Source organism: Poecilia formosa, unplaced genomic scaffold (assembly GCF_000485575.1).
Source record: "Poecilia formosa unplaced genomic scaffold, Poecilia_formosa-5.1.2 Scaffold150, whole genome shotgun sequence".
In the NCBI taxonomy this organism is placed as follows: Eukaryota; Metazoa; Chordata; class Actinopteri; order Cyprinodontiformes; family Poeciliidae; genus Poecilia; species Poecilia formosa.
Genome location: NW_006800089.1, coordinates 99,180 through 121,587, shown reverse-complemented (window position 1 = coordinate 121,587; position 22,408 = coordinate 99,180). Strand labels below are relative to the sequence as shown.

The window sequence follows — 22,408 nt, the reverse complement described above, 5'->3', positions numbered from 1 at the left end:
ATAATGTGTGTAAAAAGCTGAGAACATGGCTGATCATATGTTGTAGCTGTAAGAACACAGAAAAACAATGAATATCAATAGCCAATCATTCTGCTGCTGTACTGTTGTAGTACAGTCTTTGACCAGCAGAGGGAGCGGTGTGCACGTGAAGACCTGAGAAAAGGTAGGCCTTTGCAAAGTATTGTCCCTGGAAGGCTGTGAGGCTTCATGTTACTTGAGCTCACCATCATCAGTGACTTCATTATTCTAACAGGAGGAGACGATTCATTATTTCTGATATAGATGAGAATGTTTTATCATACAGTCGCTCATACGGACAGAGCGACCGTATGTTTTATACGCTCCTTCACCCTTACATACCTTTCTTTGGGGGTGGGGGGGTTATGTTTTCGCATCCACCTGAATAATATGTAGTTGCGCCCCTGCATGTACACAGTGTTACATGTGTTACATTGTAACACATGAAATATGTTACAATGTGTTCAATTACAAGATGTGTTACAATGTAACGTGATACAATGTAATGTGTTAAATGTATAACAAAGTAACACGCGTTACACTGTTACAGCAGACGCACAGTGTCACCAGGCGTTTGCAAATTGCTGCTGGCTAGTCTGAAGGAGCTCAATGTGGGAGTAGCATGGGAGGGTTGCTCTTTGAGCCGGAAGGTCGGAAGCTTGGAAATAGCATCTCTGAGCAGGCAGAGTATAAGTCCAACCAGGCATTTCATACAGGTGGATGGTTGCTACGGGAGATTGAATGATTTCTCAAACATGCATGAAAGAATGAAGGCAACACTCCAGGTTTGTTTTTGATCAAGGAATAATATAACATGATGTAATTCTCAAAAAAGTCAATTTTGAATAATACTGACCCCTTTAAAACCATGTATAATTTGATCCATCTATCAAATGAAGTTCCAAAAAAAAAAAAAAATCCTAGTTTGTGGTTACAGCGTCACAAACGTGTACAAAAACTGAAAGAATGTGAAGGCACACACTGTGCTCTGATCGGGCCTCCTTCTCAGCGGACGTCCGGGAGGAGAGTAACACATAACGGGTTGAGCCATGTTTGGTTTATAGCAATTATGTCTTTTATTCTACTTTCCAATAAACAGAGAATATATCAGTCCCTTATTTGTACAAAAATACCTGAACAGGATACAATGTAGATCCAGGAGTTGCAGAGATAAATATGAAGCAAAGCCATGAGGGGTTTGAAGAACAAAAAAAAAAAAAGTTTTTTTTTCCTTAATTCCCTGAAATGTTTTATTTTGACTTCAGCTTATGTTGATTTCAACCCAACAATAACACACAGCCAACTCGTGATTTTTTATTATTTTTTTCCCCATTTATTTGCATGAGTCACACAACAGGGACGTGTAGCTGATGCTGACCTGTTAGCTCCAGTAAGGTACGCTTCACGGCACCTAACTGATGGTACGTGAACGCAACGTTTGGACGGCTGGCGGTTACAGGACTGTTACTGTGTAATAAGAGGCACCTGCTGAGAAATTTAGTCAAGAAGAAACAGGATCTAAGAAGTTAGTTACGCACCTTAAAATACGAGTATACGGATATTAAAAAAATCCTCTCGAGCTACAGCTTATCTTTGAACTACTTGTAGTGAAAAGTGTACAAAAGCTACAACTAAGATCACCATGGAATAAATGGTAATGTGTGTGCTCTCGATGAAACCCCGCCACGTACTGATAAGTGGAACATCATAAACATTTATGAGAGATGAGATAGAGTTGGGGGGATAAAACTTAAAAAAAAAAAAAAAGGGGGGGGGGGGGGTACTTTACAAGATGTGGCGTTAGAGTTGGATACTCTGAACAGCCTGTCAGCTTATATGCACTAATGTTCAGAAAATAAAATCCAGTTTGATCACAAAAAAAATTAATACTGTATATACTGCGGTGCAGATGGCAAACATGTCAGCATACACACAATCAAGTAATCAAAGAAAAAGGACAACATACATTGATAAATCTGCCTTAAATTTACGGTATTACGAGTGAAAGCATAACACCCCTCCCCCATACATAGTGATCTGTGACCTAGGTACAGTGTTAGATCTACTTCTCCATAGCTTCATATACTTTAGCAAACAGCCGACACTTTTAACTTTGTATGTTAAAACACTTGGACTTGTGTAAGGTTTACATGGCAGCGCGGCAAGGAGGAGAGGACGGCGTGGGGTTTGTGTTGCTCCTCTCAGACGGACAATAAAGATTTACAGGTGAGCGCTGGGAATGCTGGGAAGCGGTGCTTTGCGAAAGTATTCACACTCCTTTAAACTTTTACTTCTTTTGCCATGGTACACCGAGAAAAACACGGAAGCAGGCGGTTTGGTCTGAAGAGACTAAAATTAGAATTTTTGGCCTGGATGAAAACGCTGTGTACGTTCAGCCGGTGAACGGCTCAACGGGTGCTCAAAGTGAGGCCCGAGGGCCATTTGCAGACCACAATTCCAGAATAAATTAGGACAAAACTACAACTTTTAAATCCAAATCTACTTAAAAAAAAATTGATTCGATACAAAGTGATATTTTACAAGTTTCCTTCTATCGTCTTGGTAACTAAAACCACATTTATTCATCAACTGTTACTCCAAAGTACACCTAATCTACTTTTAATTGCCGTATTAGAACTTGGTTAAATACAGTAAGTTTTTCCAAATGAAGACTGACCTCAATACCGTTTTTGTTGCCAAGAACAGACGGAATAGTTTTTCAGTTTTTGTTCCCTCAAATGAACCCAAAATAATAGGCAAACTGGATTCAAAAATAAATTTTTTGCTCAATTAAAATAGTTCATACTTAGTCTATTGATGAGAAAGTAAAAAAAAATTACAACATGTTTGGTGCAAATTATATATTTTGTGGCTTTTGAGCTCACAATTTTGGCCAAGGAAACAGAGTTTTGTTTAGACCAAAGGATATTCCTATGTTACAATGTCCCAATTAAAGTTCAGATCTGTAATGCACTTGGTTTCCAAAAATACCCAAATAAAACATTTGTGATAGCACATTTCAAAGTGTGAATACTTTTGCCAGTACTGTGCTTCCATATAAACTCCTGTCTGCTCTGAATCTTTATTTCCACTTGAGCTCAGCCATCTGACAAGCAGTGCTCCTCTAACATTTGTATTAAAAGAGGAAAGTAAATGATTTGACATTCAATTATGCCAAACAGAAAATTTTTTCTACATGTTTATGAAATGATAGCTTACTGGCTGGACATAGATGGGTGGAGCAGGATGTGGGAAGGCCTGACCAGTGGAGCACAGAGCTACTCAACCAGAGTTTGGCCGACTGGTGGGTTGTGGACAAAAAACAGCATCTATTCACTTTTGGCAAGGTGTCCTCACACACACACATGCACACACACACACACACACACACGCTATAGTTTTCTTTTGGGAGGCGGAGCAGGAACGTGTGTTTTACCTCCTCGAATTAAAAAAAAAACAACTAAAAAAACAGTCACAATTATGGAAGCTGTCTGATAAAATCTGTCACTGGAAACTTTTGTTCTGTGATGTCTGAGATGAATTACACAAACAGCACAAGGTTTACGGATCCGCTTCACGTGTTGCCCTTAGCCACGCCTTTCTTAGCAACTTCCCATAGTGTCTTTTTCAGTGTCTTCCATAAATTGTGTAGATAGTATAAAGCAAAAAAAAAAGGAATTTAAAGTGAACTTCTATGAAACTACAGAAGCTTGCTACATTTTATTATGATAGTCTCGTCTTTCTCTGAGTAATTTGCGCCGGTTTTATTTCAGTTTGGTTATTTTGGGGTTGTTTTTTTTTTATGACGTCTAGTGTTATTGTTTTGACTGTCCGATCCTCCGATGCGTTCAGCCTGCGGACGGTTTGCTCAGAAAATAATGAAAATGTTTTGTAGAAAACCTGAACCAGGCAAGAACCTCATCCAAACTCCCCTCGTCTTTTTACATATAAATGATGAAAACTGCCACATTTGGCATTTCTGCTAAACCAACAAAAAACTTTCATGTATTTCTATATAATTAAAGGGGGAAATTAAACTCTTTTTGACAGTGATTTTTCAGAAATTCCAACATAAACGTATGAACAATTTCAACAACATAAAAGGCTTTAGTCTTTGAATTTGTGGAACCTGAAACAATGTTTTGAAGAACAAAAAAATCCTCTTCGGATCTCTGCTAAATCTGGATAATGTGACATTTTTGCAACCAAGGAGGTTTACAAAGAGTTGGATTCTGTTTTAAAACATGTTAAGGTTAAAGTTTACATGCACAGCAATCTTTCAAATCTGTACTTTATAATATGGACAATTCCAGTGTTTATGAGTAACACACACAGTTCTCTCCACATCCTAATAATTAATATTTTATAAAACACTTTTACTGATGGATGGATTTCTTTTCATACAGCTGATCTAGATCCTCCTTCTTTAGCTCATCAGGTTTTCTAGAACATGCATGTCTGGAGAATAAGATAACTGCAGGAAAAGTTTTTTATTTTTATTTTGGTGAATCATTTGGGTTTTTTTTTTATTGAAAAGCTTTCAGGTAATTCAGGGTTGATATTGAAAAGGAGCAGGCCCACAGCATCACAGATCCTCCATCATACCCAACATCTGGCAGACTTTTTTCCACATTTTCATGACAATCTTACTTAGTTTTGTTCAGTTACCTCAGCGTTACCATTTAAAGTCCTCACGTTTAAAGATGGGAGAACATAATGACCTCGGTCAGGATCCCATTTGTTATAACTTTTTGTTACTCAAACTGTAGATATGAAAAAATCCAGGCAAGTGGTTTTATTGTAGCTGTTTTCTCGCTTGTATGAAGTAAGGTGATGGGAAAGGCTGTTTATTAGGGAAGTCCAAAAGAGCCCAAATTTCATAAAAAAAAAAATCATTAAGATGGTTACTTAAATATGTTACTATCTTTAACAAATACATGAAAAGCACAAAAATAATTTATAAAATCTATAATTTAACACATCAGAACTGTACTGTAATTAGAATATGTTTCCTGCATTATTTTTCACTATTATCAATTCATTTGAAGGACAGCAGCTCATTTTAATTCATTTTCAACGGGAGCCTTACCCATCAAAATAAGTGGGTAGGGCTAACATTGCTCTCAAGAAGATGACTGGTTTCAAGTTTGTGCAAATAAACCAATCACAAAAAAAAAAAACATTAAAGGTTTTTTTTAAGTGTCCCGCAACAAGTAAACCATGAGAAATCTTAATAAATATTTAGATAACTATTTTAAAACAGATTTTAACTAATTTTACATAAATACCTTATGTATTTAATAATTTGAATGCTATGGGATATATTCATAGAGTAAAATAACTTACTGACTTATTCATTTATGACATTTTTGGCAATTTTGGAAAATACCCAACATGTCAGCCTTCAGTCAGGAAAATTTCTAATCTGGTTTAATAGAAATATTGCAGTGCATGTAAACATCCCCATTGTCATGTGGGTGCTTTTGACGTAATTTATTTTAAAATCTACAAACCTATAAATTTGTGGCCTAAAGTTCAAGACTTAAGACAAGATTGTTGCCTGTATGGTAAATGTGATCTTTTCTAAATGAAAAAACAAACAGGGGGGATGTGGGTAAAAATTCAGGACAAAATAATAATAATAATTTTGACAATCAAGACAGCACAAGCACCCAGAAATGTAGTTCTAGAAAAAAAAAAAATCCTAATTTATATTTTTAAAAAACAAAACAAAAAACGTGCTTTTTCATTAATGTGTAACTTAAATATCAGTTTATAATCTCAGAGTAAAATTCAAGCTTTTGTTCAACTAAAATCTCAAATTATTTTTAATAAATTTACAAGCGCAAATAAAAAAAAAAACTCCATATTTAGCATACAGCTCTAAAAGTGGCAAAAAAAAGAAAAAGAAAGAAAAAAAAAAGATAATTTCCCAAAATCTAGCACTATCCCTCAACATACTGGTTCACATAGTCACTCCAGATGTCCTTCCACCGCCTTCAAACCGCAAACATCTCACTGTATGTGCATTTTAAGATCGCTTCTTCAATTTCATACGCATGGCTCATCATTTTCACTTAAGGCAAGTGAAGCTCAGTCGACGGATGACCGGGTTCACATTTCAAGTCATTTGTTCAAATTCCATATTTAAAGTTAAACAAAACAAAAAAAAAAGAAAAAAAAAGTTACGAGAGTGCTTTTGTTGCTTTGTAGGAGGGAACAGTGGTCAGGATCCGAACGGGACAGCTCCAACCACAATCAGAATGATTCAAAATGTGCAAGCACTGAACTCGGATTAGACTCAGGAAAACATTCAGAAACAGATTCACCGACAAATATAACCCTTTTGATTAAAAAAAAAAAACAAAACAACAACAACAACAAAGAAACGGTAGAAGTTTGGGGGGCGGGATACTTTTCAGGAGTCTATAAAATTAGTATTCCTCCTCCTCTTCCTCAGAGTCTTGAGGAGCTGCAGCTGGTTCAGGAGCACATTCATTAAATTGCGGTGGTGTTGATGATGATGATGATGATGGTGATGATGATGCGAGCCACACCAGAGGTTTTTAGACGCTCCTAAACCTCTCTGATGGGAGCTGCATAATCAGCTGGATCTCCGCCTCACACGCCGCCGCCGCCGTCCAATCGGAGCGGGCGGAGATTCACATGCGCGCACCTTTTGCAGAAACAGAGCGGAGGAGAAAAAGGAGGCGGCTTCGCTTTAGCCAGAGAGCTGCTGCCTGTCCGCCCAGGAGTGCAAAACTAGTTCTGCATTGAATTGACATGAATAAAAAACAGCATTAAATGACATCAAGTAATTAACTCTACAAGAGAGGCTTGTTACGGCCTTCCTGATTAAACATTCCTCTGTCCTTTTTTTTTTTCTTTTAAGCAAACCCTCGCCATCGCCGCTGCTCTTCTCGTCTTCGCCTTCGGCCGCTTCTTCCCTCCGTCCGTCCGTCCATCAGTCTGTCCCAACTGTTTGAGCTTCTGTGGAGGCGACAAGATTGGGGGTTGCACCAAACTGTGTGGAGTTGGAGGGGGGTTTGTGGATACGTCACTTCCAACCCGCTAATGTGATGAGGAGAGAGGGACGGGGGTGTCAGCTTATCCAGACTGGACTGCACAGGTTGAGAAACTCCTGGATCCGATTTCAGTCAGAGCCAGCGAGGTTCCCGTCCATCCCTGATAATCAGTGAGGAAGTCAGAGGGTGGCGCTCCCTGCGGGCGCCACAGCTTATCCGGCCTGGAGGGGAGGAGAAGGGGGTTTGGGAGGGAGATCCATTCGAAAGACCCTCAAACACTCCTGCTGTAAAACGTGTCGCTTTAGTGGTCTTGCGTTTTCACAACTTTTTTTGGCGTTTGACGAACCTACCGGACCCTCCAGGGAAAACAAAACAAAAAAATTAACGTCGCTGGAGCCAGACAAAGCTATCTATCTATCGCCGTGACGCCACAGTCCGAACGGCGGTAAGGCGGAGAAAAACACCACAAACCAGGTGCCGGAGCCGAGTGCGCTTCCAAAAGCCCCGTGGCCTTCTGCTTTCTCTCTCTCTCTCTTTCTCCTCAACCCCGCCTAGTCGGTGAGGGAGCAGGCAATGGGGGGAAATCTTCTGATGTGCAAAAAAAGTGGGGGGGAGCTGTGTCAGGTGGGTGAAGTGTCACAAGGCCACAGCGGTGCAGGGGTGTTTGAGCTTGCAGGGCAGCACTCCTCTGTTGAGCTGGTAGAACTCCACCAGGTGGATCAGGTCCGTGAACTTGGTGGCGCCGTCGTCGAGGCTGAAGAAAACCTGGCCGTCCTCCTCCACCTGCAGGGCAGGAGCACAGCCACCGCATGTCAGATTAAAATGTCTCCACCTGCCGGAGCTTTGAGCTGTTTATTCATGCAAGCAACAAACTTAGAATGTGAACGTCTTTAAAATTTATTTTTGAAATGATAAAAACCAAAAACTTTTTTTAGCTTGAGGAAAAGGAGTTTGAATCTTTCTCATGAATGTTTGTTTGTTGTTTTTTTAGGTCAAATCTTTACTCTAGACTAAAAAAAACAAAAAACAATATGAGATTATATATTTTAAAACAACTATTACAACTATTTAGGTACTTTAGCTAATACAGCAGAAAAAAATGGTCATGATTAGAAGTGGTGGAGACATTTTAAGACTTCATCAATCCTAATTGGTTACCAGTTGGTCAGATCTGTTCTTTTTTTATGCCATCGGGTTGCTCATTTAAATGTTGTACCTAAAGCTGCGTTTCCGTTACAAATGTGCCTGAAACTCTGTCAATATTCCACTAATGACAAAGAAACACAATTTCACAACTGCTGTTGTTCAATTGAAAAAGATATACAATTAAAATTACGTGAATAAGTTTGTTCACGCAATAAGTCGTTAAAAAATATCATCCTCCAACTACTTCCTGTTGTCATCTTCTTCGTGGTTTGCGCCAGTGGTAACGTCCTGTTGTTGGTCATGTGACTCGTGTGAAGCGAAAGAATGTGTTTCAATTTTGGTAACACTGAAAAACCGACTCATACTAATGCCAAACCAGTGTGTCAAAATTGGACATCTATTATCAGCTTATGCAGTAAGAAGAGTTAAAACGGGGAAAAACGTTAAATAATAAAGTAATAATTTTTTTTTTTGAAATCCTGTTTTTTTTTTTCTACAACCTGAATTCTTTTTCATCTTCTGTAATTTAATTGATTTGCAACAATGTAAAACACCTGGCGGACATTTACGAGCAGCTATGCTGCATTTTTTATCAAGAGTTTGTTGCTCTGCTTCACTGACCGGTAGGATCTGGAAGTGCTTGATCTTCTGGTGGTGGCACAAGGTGAGCACGAATGCCTTGGGATTACTCTGACTGTCCCGCAGCAGGAACAACCTGACAGGAAAGTGGACAAAAGAAAAAATAAAAGCTGGCAGATACTCAAGTTTTAAGTAAAATAGGATTTAGACACTGAGAAATGCTTGATGAAAAAACTGTTTGTTTTTGTTTTGTTTTTGTCAAAAGTGATGCTGCCAAGTCTAAGAGTCTTCAATGCTTTTCATGACAGCAGTGGGAAAATATTAAAATATTTCTTTGCTTATTTTTTGTCCCCTTTTTGGTAAATTTCATAAAACGTCTGTGAACTCACCCATCTACTTGGCCTTGTTGTATAATCATTTTGTGGGCTTCCTCTCTCATAATACGACCGTGGAACCACACCTGTGTCCTGTGGATGACTGGGAGGAGAAACAGAAATGTGTGTGACTGTAAAGGGTGGTGGGGGAAGGCCGTCAGGCAGACTGGTGTTAGTGGTTTCAGTGGGAGTACCTGTGTTCATAGAGGATGGGTGCAAGGGGCTGGGGCTGCCCAGGACATTCATACGGTGGGTTCTTTTCTGAAAATAAGAAGAAAAATCAGATCACATTAAGTACGTAACTAAAGGAGGAATTAGTCTTTGGGTTTTTACATATGCATTATCTAATAAACTGGACTCTCCGATACAGACATCTGAAGTTCAGTATCGGCCGATACCAAAAAACAGAGCTGAGTTAATGCAAAACTTTTCTTTTTATAAACCCAGACATAAATGTACCTTATTACAAACTTATTAGATAACTATCCACTTAAATACAACAATAACTTCACAAACAACTTTTATCTGTTCAGTTCAGTACAACCAGGGGCTTAATAGCCAATGTGAAATAAATAGTAAAGAAACTGAAACTGACAAAAATAACCTGCAACAAACCTCCTTTCAAATGGTTCAGAAAGAGCAATGAGGAGTTCTAACTATAATGTAAAATAAATAAAACATGATGAGAACAAAGCATAGAGTTAGAGTGAATAGATCTGTCATAGATACCAGATCTATAATTTTTTCCATTATCAGGACCGATAACGATGCATCTCTAGTTTTAAAGTTTATAACCAAACGGGGCAGATTTAAATGATATATGAATGTTACAGCAAATTGAAATTTGAGAGAAGTGGTAGATTATATACGTTTATTTTCTTCCAACTACTACTTATGTTCATTTTAACCTGCAGATGAACATTTTTAGAAACAAACATTTAAATCCAGGATTTCATAAGAAATGCATCAAGTGTCGTTTTATTTGGCTCTGATCATGCTACCAATGTAAACGTATTTCTTTTCCTCCAAGGCTGACTAGGCACTACCTGGTGTAGAAAGTCAAATAAAGTCTAGGAATTACTGAGGCAGAGCGATATTAATCACTGTCGGAACAAAAAGTCCTGTCTGTGTCAAAGAAATCCTCAGGAGAGCGAGGAGGAATACCAGACAAGACGCGACGAGTAAACCCAAGACACTGACCTTAAGGCAAAATTAGAAGATGTCAGGCTTTTGTCGTTTTCTAGGTTATAAACCTGCTTACCCTCCAAGTTTGTCCCTCCTCCAGGGCGGCGCTCTGGGCCTCGATGGGATTGTCAATGACGCGGCCGGTTCTTCCCGAGAAGTCCATGGCAACCAGCGAGTTCTCGGATACGCTCCGCTGTCGGGAGGAAAGGCGGAGAGAGGCGGAGGGCGTGGAGGGAGGGACGCACGAGAAACGGGGTTGAGTTGTAGTGATTGGAGTGGGGGGGGGGCGTAAAAAAAAAAGGGTCAGAGGTCAAACAAGCCAGACGCAGTCACTGAAGCATGACAAATCCTGTCTGCACACAGACCCACTTTAGTCAATCCACAAATGCTCCTCTGAAGAGAAGCAAAAGCCCGGATTTCTGACCGTACGGCTTAAATCGTCCACGTTCCCTTTGAACCTCAGAGAGAAAAGGCTTTTCTAACAAATAAATACCTCTTTTTTTATGAAAAAGAACAAAAATTTAATTCTGAAACTAATGCTTTTTCTTGACAACATGAAATATGTTTCAATTATATTTTGTGCCGACAAAAAAAGCTCTAGAAACTCTGAATCAAACTAAATTGCAGACTTTTTAAAAAACTTTTTAAATATTTTATAGGGTTTTCATGTAAAAAACTGCTAGTATGTTTGTCGTAATAAGCAATATATCAATTAATCGCACGATAAATTAAAACAAGCTCAATAATTTCCAGTTTGCATAATTTATTGTTTTTCCTCTTTCTACTAAAACAACTGGATGATAAAAGTTCAGTCTGGTGCTTTGATCTTGTTTTTGAGGGACAATTTTGTTTACAGAGACTTAATCATTGATTTTATTTATTGTTTCCGTTTTTATTTTGTTTATTTATTTTGTATATTTCAAACGTCTTCCTGATGCACCTTTTGCATTAAATCAATACTTTTTATAGGTTTTTGTCTCATTTCCCATCAGAAACAAATTTTTGTACAATTTTTGAACAACTTTTTATTTTTGTTAACCAATTTCCACTGTTGGTGCACTTCTGTTTTCTGCAGAATCCCTTTCTAATAACTGCACAGCAGTTTTTGTTATAATCTTGTACAGTATATTATTATTATTTTATTTGTGAATTTTGACTTGACACATCAGGCTTATCTAACAAAAAGATACAAAATAGTTCAATTCATCAGCTTACTTGTACAGTATAATATTATTATTGTTAATCTTGTTTTTTATACATTGTTTAAAAACCATATCTGTTGCTCCACCTGAATTTCCTCTTTGCAAAACAATAAATTTCTATTTTCATTTCCATTTCTAACTCTGCCAATATTTGTCAATATATATTAATCTGCCAATAAATGTCACACAGTGAAGAAACTGTGTGACATTTTAATAAACGTTTCCTTAACTCCTTCACTCCTCTGCCCCTCAAGCACAACGTGTCAAAATGTTTGGCCAGAAATGTCTCAACTCGCTCCGGTGGCCCAGGGTTTTGTTTTTCCAAGATCACAGTGAACTGGTTCTTGCTAAGCAGGAAAACGTGACAGCTGGGCGGTGATGGGACGACGGCGGCGGCAGAGAGGAGATGCTCACCACGGGCCCAGAGAAAGATGAGTTGTTAGCCTTCCTCTGCAGGGGCACATTGTAGTTCTGGTACAGGACAATCCCGTACTGTGGAGATGGCAGAGGAGACGGAGTCAGCTGTTAGAGCCGCGGACTCGAGTCCAAAACAAATAAAAGAGTCGTCGTTACTTTGAGCAGTCGGAAGGCGGTCATCCAGCACGTCCTGCTCTGTTCGTCCTCGGCGCACAACATCTTGAGCTCCTTACAGTCACTCCTGGCTTTATTGGGCTGTCAACCAAGCAGAGGACACAGCGGGGTTTGAAATTAATGAGAAACACATTGGGAACACAAACACGGCCGAGCCCCGATTCCACGGCTCACAAAAGTATTCAAACTGTTATGTTTCATAACACCGGGGTCGCGCTTTAATGATCTCGATTTGAACAACGTGTTTTCAGAGGGAACAGGGATTTTGACAGCAGCTGTTATGAAATATATCAGTCTGGAGAATTCAAAAGCTTCCCACAGTATCTTTAAAAAACACAGATTAAACAACTGATAGTTTTATTACTGATATTTAACGAGTCCTGAAAAATGACCAGTGAAATTAACTGCTCATTAAAGAGGATACTTTATGTTTTGTGCATGTTTGAACTTGTTACTTTCAGACCTTGTTGGTTTTATCTTAGCTGGTTTCAATTATTTAAAAGGTAAAACAAGTCAATTGTCTTAAATCAACCAATAATGTGAACGTTGCATGTTCATCCAGCCTAAAACATGCACTGCTGCAGGTCGCATCGCTCTTTTAAATGCATGGCCACCATGTTGGATTTAGTGGTTGGTGTTGGTGAAAATCGTCCATCTTTATCACCTGAAAAATGGACTTCAGAGAGTTTCTGTGGATTTTTTTTCCCCCCCAACCAGAAAATTTTGGCTTTTGAAAACAAAATGAGCTTCTAATAAGCCTGTCCCAGTTGTTCACAGGATAAATAAAAAGGAGCCTGATCATTTTCTTTCTGATGAAGGATATTTTTGGAAGGGTAATTTTGTTTACAGAGACTTCATGGTCTATTTTTATTTATGGTTTCAGTTGTGTGGGATTTTTATTTCCGTTTGGTTGTTGCGTTTTATTTTGGACATTTAAGATGTCTTCCAGATCCAGCATCTGGAAGACAGAGCAAACTTGCATTATTTTGCCGTTATCATCATTAAATGAATTGAAAATGGCCTCAAAACAACATTATCGTTTATCTCAATAATTACTGGGACAATTTATCGTCCAGTAAATGTTACTGTGACAGGCCAAGTTTCCAATCAAACAAGATCTTCCAACCACACACACAGAGCCACCAAACAGGATTGTTTTCTTTTGCTTTTTGTGTTTTGTTTTTATTATCTATTGGTGACAAAACATGCCACTTTGGTGATACTTGGGAAATGCACAAAACTATTACTTAAAATTGAGTTTTTGTCCAAACTAAATAAATGTACTTGCACTGAATTTTGGTTACAAAGTGTTATACTGCGATTGAAGATGTATTTATTTACACATCATCAGCCTTTTCATAGCTTTTCATTATCCATGACCAAAAAAAACTCAGTCAAATGGTGAAAAAATGGAAATATTTCCTCTTTTAATGCAACCTTTGCATCCCCCAGCCCCCATCAAGTGTAAAAAGAGAGCTGAAAGGTTTAGAGGGGGGCGACTTGCTCTACCATCCAGAGCTTATCCCACTAGGCTTATCCCAGATCAGCAGGTGACCCACCACAGATAACGCGTGGAGCAGAGACTGTGTTTAACCCCCTGGTGGGCGGCGTTAACCCTCGTGTCCTCTGACACAGATACACACATGATACCCTGCGAGCAAAGAGGGAGCAGAGTCTCTTATTATGAAGAGGTGGCATTAAAGGCCACAAGTTGGCCCCTAAACTGGGACGTCTCAGTGATGAAGAAATGGCTCAGATCGCTAAACCAGACGACACAAATCTCTGTTCTCTCAGGGAGAAGTCGCTTAGGATGGCAGGAAACACGCAGGTTGTACCTTAATGCAGAACTGGAAGTCTGCAGGGGCGTTGTGAAGCTTCCTCCCAGTGATGATGGAGTAAATGTTACTGTCCTCCAGATCTGAGAGCAGCTGCAGATGTCTGGGTTCCTGTGGGCAGAAAGAAAACAGATTATAGATTATAAATGGAAAAAAAAGTTGGTACACCATCTTATCAGTTGAGGATTAAAAAAAACAACAAAAAAAGCATATTTCTCACCTTGGATGTTCCTTTAGTTGAGTAGTAAAGGCCTGAGCGTCGCAGGAACATGTAGAGCTTCTTCCAGGACTTTCTTCCTGGCTCCTTCACATACAGGTAGCCCTGGATCTCAGGACAGCTGCTGGAGTTCAGAAAATTCTAGAAATAAAACATTAAAAGCAAAATTACATCAAACAAGAACGGTATGGATGGACTACGTACATGATTAAATGAAGAAAAAGAATCAAAAACGCTCCTGTCCATTTTTGTCTCAATGCATTATACTTTTATTTTACTTTTCAACTTGCAGAACATAAAGCTATGCCCATCAAGCTTGATACTCTTTTTGTGTTGCTGATCTACAGCAGAAGTAATTTTGCTATAATTGTGACATTCATTTCCACAGGTTTTTAGCTTGAAATGCCTTTTGTCTGGTTTGCTGTTAGGATTTAACTTTCTCGTTTACAGTCTTTCAAATATGTTTATTCCTCTTTTCATATTTTACATGAGAGATTCCATCGACAGTCCGTCCATTCGCTGTGCACTCCTCAAATCTGGCTTTAATGGAGGAGCGGCAACAAGAAAGCTTTTGTTGAAACTAATTTGTTACAAGTTGTGTTTGCTTCCAGCCATGAAATTTAACATGAAAATTTAACTTTTCAATTTTATCTTGAAATAAGACAGAACTAACTTACAAGTGACTTTTCAGCAAGACGTAGTAGCTTGTTTAAAATCAATAATCTCTTAATATTGATGAAAAAGTACTTGGTCCACTGGCAGACTGTTTCACTTAGGAACATTTTTTACAAGCCTTGCCAAGATATTTGCACTAATAAATGTAGAAACTGCAAAAGACTTGAAACTGGGGGCAAAGGTCAACAACCCCAAGTACAAATCCAGAGATCAAATCGTATATAATCGCATGCTTGCATATTTTTGCACCGCAAAAGCCCAAAATCGTACCAAGTATTTTTGGTCTGGTTTCTTGTAGAAGACATTTTTCTCACATTACAAGTTAGGTATAAGTTAGGTAGGCAGATTATTTCACTTATATTTAGAACTTTTTCATCAGTATTAAGGAATTATTGATCTAAAACAAGCTCTTATATCTTGCTGAATAGTTACTTGTAATTTAGTTTTGTCTTATTTCAAGTGTACTAAGATATTTGAACTAGAAACCTGACCAGAATTACTTTGTTAAATTTTGTGTTTTTGTAGTCTGATAAAATGGCCTAGTCAAAGTCCAGGCCTAATTTCAATTTCGAATTTATGGAAAGACTTCAAATTAGATGCTCAAGGATGCTTTTTATCAAATTTGAGCTTCAGCCATTTGCAACACAAATACAAATGTGTGAAACACTTTTCAGATTCTTACAGCGTTTAAAGACACGCATCACTTTTGTTCATAAATTGGCCACTTCTTCACAAATATGCATTTCCTTGTGCTGGTCTGACACTTAAAACCACAGATAACATACATTTCTTTAGAGTTAGGGATTGAAACGTGGCAAAAGGAGAATCGTTCAAGAGTTACGAATACTTTTGCAAAGCAATCTGTGCATCCGATGAGATGCAAGTGATATTTACAGAGAATCTTTAGGACGTTAAATTAGTTTTTAACTTTTTAGCAGGTAGCTTTCTCACCTGTAAGAGCTGTGACTGAGGGATCGAACAGTCAGACTCATGACACAAAGCCACCATATGCTCTGGAAAAAAGTTCTGGATGGGAAAGAAGCACACAAACCAACACGCTGACAATGGCTGTCAGAGAAAGGGACAAAGAAAGACACAGTCACCTGAAACCACTTAGAGCATGCAAGAGCTAAGAGAGGACAGCATCTCTTTTTACAGAATAGATCTATGCGAGTGTGTGTGTGTGTGTGTGTGTGTGTGTGTGTGTGTGTGTGTGTGTGTGTGTAATGGGTATGAGGGCTCAAACGCTAAGTGGTGGGAAGTGAAAGAGGGCACTCCAGCCTTGCAGTAGATGCAGTATGATCTCACCCACTGATGTAATCCCCTTTAGCCAGCAGCGCCACTCTTAGCGTGATTGACAGGCTGCAGCCAGCACTCTGCTGTTTTACTGGGCTCATTACCACAGGGCTGAGATCACCTGCTGGCTCTGACACACACCTAAATCATCCCGGCAGTAATGTCATTCTATACAGCTGCAGAGAGCCCCCAGCTGAGTTCGCATCACCAGATGCCATGCAGGGCAGCTAACACGGCCTGGCTGGCTGGCACCGGGTTACTGAGACATGAAGGACCGCATATCAAGCTGCTGCGATACTCGAGCTAACAAAAAATATAAAAACAAAGTTTGAAAATCATTTTGCAAAGGTGCAAACAGGCATTATCCAGCTTATTAAAGTTTCTCCTCATTTTTTAATGATTTCAGGCTGCATCGCTAGCTAACAAACAAACACTGTGCAGCTTTGATTTACTGGATCTTATTCAATAACTCTGATTCTTTTGCTTCTTTACAGCAAATATCCACCCAGCTTACCTCCTAAATGAACTCTTTTAATACTCAACATATTAAAAGAGTTACTTTTAATATGTTGAGTAGTTTTGTTCATCAGGAGAAAAACCCAGTGAGAACCTAACATGTTTCAGAGTCACTGTGTTGTTAATATTCCCAAGCTTCCAGCTAAACATTTGCAATAGCTACTTATTTTTTTCTTATATTTGCAGATAATGGCCAAATATTTGCTTACTTGCAATTTTTTTTTCATCCCAATTAAATGTTTCAGATCAAAACGGTGTTAGGATGAGACAAAGATTGCATGAGTAAATGCAAAAAACCCCAACAAAAATACAGCCTGGTTTCATTTGAGACTGGTTTCAAATGATGGTAAATGGCCTTTACCTGTAATGAAAATGTATTTATTGTGGGAAAAAAAATCCAGAAAACTAGTCCCAATCTTAGTCATAAGTTAACCTCCTTAAAAACTTTGTTCCATTTCCAAAACACAACCAGCCAGATCTGTATAATCAATAAATCCCATTAATCTAACCCATCCTGGCTGTTCTAATATATTTTATTGTGAAATTAATTTGATTTGTCAAATTAAACTGAGTTAGCTCTGTCTCCAAGTTGAACTGCAGCAAATTAAGTCATAAAATGAAAGTTTTGTTTAAGAAATATCGTCCCTTTTGTTTCTTTCCTGAATATTCAAGCCCAAATATTTTAAGTGACGAGTTATTTTGAAGTATTCCATGAAATAAGCAGCCTTATGGGTTATCATAAGTATGCAACTTTAATTACTTTTGAAATTATTTAAACTTCACTGTTTAATAAATTTTAAAAAGTTGAATAAAAACTTGATAAGTGCTTTAAGTAAAATAACAAAAAATTTATTCCTCTTTAGATGAAAAAAGTCACATTATTAGCATTTCAAATTTAAAGCAGAACTTTCACAGTAAGTAAAAGAAGATTAATGTGGATCTTCACAGCAGTGGATAAACCACAGAAATGCTCCGTCTGTGGGCAGCATGAGGGAATCTTTGCCCCAGCTCAGTGTCTAAACGATGGCTAAATGTTTACTGCTAGTTAACTGTTTGCCTCCTGACATACTGACCTAAAGATGGTGAAACATTACACCAAACATGTGAGCATTGATTTATCGTCATCAATGCGCTTGTAACATGATAGCAGCAGCGTGTGCTGAAACACAGGATCACAGAGCAGATCCTCTGGACTGAGTCAAGGAGAAAACAAAATGTGAAAACGTGATCGTCTTATTATATTTAAGGTGAAAACAAAATAATTATCCCTTAGCTGTGTGTACCCAAAACTACCAAGGGGGGAAAAATAATAACTGGAGAGACTCTGCGGTCTGTGTGTGTGCGTGTGTGTGTGTGTTTGTGAGAAAGGAGCTGCGTGCTAAGAGCAAGCAGTCACAGAGAGGTCAAATCAGGGATGCGAGAAACTCACGAGTGGGTTCCTGAAGAATTCATATTTGGCATAGTTCTTCCTGAAGAGGAATTTGCTGTCGCTGCTCATGGAGGCCTGCACCTGAACCACCAGCTCGTGGTCCTCCACACACCTCTCTGTGAGAACAAGAGATGGGCAGAGTTAGCACCGCGTCACGCATCGGTGAGGAAAACCTCGTCTTTGAAATCTATTTCACGTGTAGCAGCGACACTCATATGGTCTTATAACTTCAAATGTTGAATTATGTGGAACGTTTTAGTCAGATATGTAGATGGAAATAATGTTGCCCCGTTTGGCGCCGTTATATTGAAATCAAATCAAATTTTATTCGCATAGCGCATTTTAGCAACAAGGCAGTTCAACGTGCTTCACATCATAAAAACACAAAATCAACTATTGAAATATAAAATGTTTCCAAGTGTCGTCATCACACATCAAAATGTTGGTTAGCGTTTCATTTATTGTGGTACAAAAGCACCTCTAAGCAGGTGGGTTTTTAATCCAAAAGGAACTCAGTGTTTCGACTGTTTCACAATTTTCCGTAAGTTTGTTCCAGATATGTATTTAGTTATAAGCAGTGCCAATTCTGTTATTGGAGCAGGAGGTTTAATTTTGGCCCCATCTAGCCAGAACACCTTGCACATATTTGCCGTGTCCTCTATTCGTCTATTGGCATCTCTTCTTCAGTAAATTTATCCCTACATTAACTTAAAATTTTCATTTAAAAACCATATATCAATTTCCCTCCCACTTCACAATCAGGCACATTTTGTTTGGTCTATCATATAAAATCCCAGGAAAACACACAAATGCTAATGGTTATTGTGTTAATTTAATCGCCGAAAGGGCTTTGGCAGTTTTTGCCAAGAACTGAACAAAAAAGCCAGAATGACTAATGCTGAGATGAAACTGTTTGACATTTTTTGTCAACTAATAAAAATGCAGCAAAAATGTTCCAGGGAGATTAAATATAATTACAAGTTTTAGTCAAGTGGGAAGGAGGGAAAGGTTTGAAAGCCAATGAGAATGGAAAGAAGTGAAATGATTATATTGTATGATAGCAGAAGAGACACTTGCTGTAACAATGTTAATATTCCAATAGTGCATTTTATGATAATTTCATTTTGAAATGATACATGTGGACTTGGAAGGCTGAGATTGCGCTATTGGCACTGCTTCCACCATTGTTAATTTGATGAATCATGTGTGTACTGTGCTTAAATACACACCCCAGGTTTTGGCCATTTCAGAATTGGGAAAAAAGGTAAAAGTAATTAAAGTTGCATTATATAACAAGCAATGAAAAATAGCAATTAATTTGTGCCTCTGGGTATTGTAAAATTAACTTTTATTTCTTCCACCCTCGAGAAAATATTTCAGCAAGGTTTCAAGAAATTATTTTCCATAAAGACCCAAGAGGTCGTAAAAAGCGTGCCTCTTGGGTAAATTTACAATCAATTTAATCGAGGAGTTCTTGACTAAGGCCCTGTTTACATGGAACCGCTCTTCAGTTAAGCCGAAACATATTTTTGTTGCCATCCAGCCGCTCGTTTCTGTCATAGACATAATATAAGAGTAGNTGTGTGTGTGTGTTTGTGAGAAAGGAGCTGCGTGCTAAGAGCAAGCAGTCACAGAGAGGTCAAATCAGGGATGCGAGAAACTCACGAGTGGGTTCCTGAAGAATTCATATTTGGCATAGTTCTTCCTGAAGAGGAATTTGCTGTCGCTGCTCATGGAGGCCTGCACCTGAACCACCAGCTCGTGGTCCTCCACACACCTCTCTGTGAGAACAAGAGATGGGCAGAGTTAGCACCGCGTCACGCATCGGTGAGGAAAACCTCGTCTTTGAAATCTATTTCACGTGTAGCAGCGACACTCATATGGTCTTATAACTTCAAATGTTGAATTATGTGGAACGTTTTAGTCAGATATGTAGATGGAAATAATGTTGCCCCGTTTGGCGCCGTTATATTGAAATCAAATCAAATTTTATTCGCATAGCGCATTTTAGCAACAAGGCAGTTCAACGTGCTTCACATCATAAAAACACAAAAATCAACTATTGAAATATAAAATGTTTCCAAGTGTCGTCATCACACATCAAAATGTTGGTTAGCGTTTCATTTATTGTTGTACAAAAGCACCTCTAAGCAGGTGGGTTTTTAATCCAAAAGGAACTCAGTGTTTCGACTGTTTCACAATTTTCCGTAAGTTTGTTCCAGATATGTATTTAGTTATAAGCAGTGCCAATTCTGTTATTTGGAGCAGGAGGTTTAATTTTGGCCCCGTCTAGCCAGAACACCTTGCACATATTTGCCGTGTCCTCTATTCGTCTATTGGCATCTCTTCTTCAGTAAATTTATCCCTACATTAACTTAAAATTTTCATTTAAAAACCATATATCAATTTCCCTCCCACTTCACAATCAGGCACATTTTGTTTGGTCTATCATATAAAATCCCAGGAAAACACACAAATGCTAATGGTTATTGTGTTAATTTAATCGCCGAAAGGGCTTTGGCAGTTTTTGCCAAGAACTGAACAAAAAAGCCAGAATGACTAATGCTGAGATGAAACTATTTGACATTTTTTGTCAACCAATAAAAATGCAGCAAAAATGTTCCAGGGAGATTAAATATAATTACAAGTTTTAGTCAAGTGGGAAGGAGGGAAAGGTTTGAAAGCCAATGAGAATGGAAAGAAGTGAAATGATTATATTGTATGATAGCAGAAGAGACACTTGCTGTAACAATGTTAATATTCCAATAGTGCATTTTATGATAATTTCATTTTGAAATGATACATGTGGACTTGGAAGGCTGAGATTGCGCTATTGGCACTGCTTCCACCATTGTTAATTTGATGAATCATGTGTGTACTGTGCTTAAATACACACCCCAGGTTTTGGCCATTTCAGAATTGGGAAAAAAGGTAAAAGTAATTAAAGATGCATTATATAACAAGCAATGAAAAATAGCAATTAATTTGTGCCTCTGGGTATTGTAAAATTAACTTTTATTTCTTCCACCCTTGAGAAAATATTTCAGCAAGGTTTCAAGAAATTATTTTCCATAAAGACCCAAGAGGTCGTAAAAAAGCGTGCCTCTTGGGTAAATTTACAATCAATTTAATCGAGGAGTTCTTGACTAAGGCCCTGTTTACACGGAACCGCTCTTCAGTTAAGCCGAAACATATTTTTGTTGCCATCCAGCCGCTCGTTTCTGTCATAGACATAATATAAGAGTAGGCCCCGCATTGGCCGGTCCGGCGCAGGAAATACGGCGGCCATCTTGGAGCGGTATACCCTCCTACTTTGCTCAACCAAAACAGCAGAAGATGCCTCAGCAGTGAGGGATATTGTTATTCAGATCTATGGATTATTGATGTGACGGCTCCACAGACAACATTTCACAAGTAAGATGGACATATTATTGTGTATATATTGTGATTAGAATATTACTTTACTGTATTTATGTCCACCTGTGAGATACCAGCTAATATTAGCTACAGTGCTTGGTGTAATACGGGTTCAGCCCCGCTATGAAGGCAAACTGAGACTCTGTAAATCTAAAAAAATTAATTATTCTCTAACATTGACTTAGATTATCTGACAAAAGGGCCTATATTAGAAATGAAACAATATAACACATATTATACAACTTATATTATGTGTTATAACATTCACCAACAAAGTTTACACAGGTGGTAAAGACTATTATTTATATTCTTTCATTCTGTCAAAAGTAAGATACATCCTAAATCTTCCGTTTTTGTTTTGAAAGTTTCCTAAAGACACGATGTGAGGAAGAAGAGGGAGATATCTATAAAGAGAGACGGATTCACTGCAGCACGGATGAATCTCGCATCGGATTTTGGACTCGTCAGCTGAAAAATATATATATAATTCACTATTAATCATTATTTATTTGTGCCATTATTAATCTTTATTTATTAGTGTTTGTATAGTTATATAAATATATATTGATATTACTAAATAATTTATTAAATAAATTATGAACGGCTGTGTGTTTTGTAATATGCTCTTCATACATTGATATAAGAATATTCCATTCCTATTCTATTGTTATAGCCACTAAGCATATTTAAATATGATGAACTATGTATTAAAAACACTTAAAAAATACAATTGTTTATAAATGCTGCTTTGACAGATGTTTGAATATGGTTTCCAGTAACAAAAAAGTGTGTTATGATCGATTAAATGCGCTGATACGTCATTGTGCCTGCTAAACACATAACGCTGAGTGGAGTGGAGTACCGCTCCAAGATGGCCGCCCTAAATCTCGTCAGCGACAATAG

General features: G+C 38.2%; 1 protein-coding gene across 5 annotated transcripts in view; it reads right to left on the bottom strand.

Annotated features, from left to right (window-relative positions):
• Positions 1-1,074: 1,074 nt before the first annotated feature.
• LOC103146013 (growth factor receptor-bound protein 10-like) overlaps positions 1,075-22,408 on the bottom strand; it is a 57,933-nt gene continuing 36,599 nt past the window's right edge. For all 5 annotated transcript variants that reach the window (XM_007563715.2, XM_007563716.2, XM_016677218.1 and 2 more), the window contains 11 exons: positions 19,754-19,869; positions 15,799-15,873; positions 14,176-14,313; positions 13,956-14,066; positions 12,103-12,201; positions 11,944-12,021; positions 10,404-10,520; positions 9,337-9,403; positions 9,158-9,245; positions 8,811-8,904; positions 1,075-7,826 (listed from right to left, as the gene is read on the bottom strand). In XM_007563715.2, the coding sequence (XP_007563777.1) occupies positions 7,680-7,826; positions 8,811-8,904; positions 9,158-9,245; positions 9,337-9,403; positions 10,404-10,520; positions 11,944-12,021; positions 12,103-12,201; positions 13,956-14,066; positions 14,176-14,313; positions 15,799-15,873; positions 19,754-19,869 (1,130 nt within the window). In that variant the 3' untranslated portion in view covers positions 1,075-7,679. The remainder of the gene's footprint in view (positions 7,827-8,810; positions 8,905-9,157; positions 9,246-9,336; positions 9,404-10,403; positions 10,521-11,943; positions 12,022-12,102; positions 12,202-13,955; positions 14,067-14,175; positions 14,314-15,798; positions 15,874-19,753; positions 19,870-22,408) is intronic.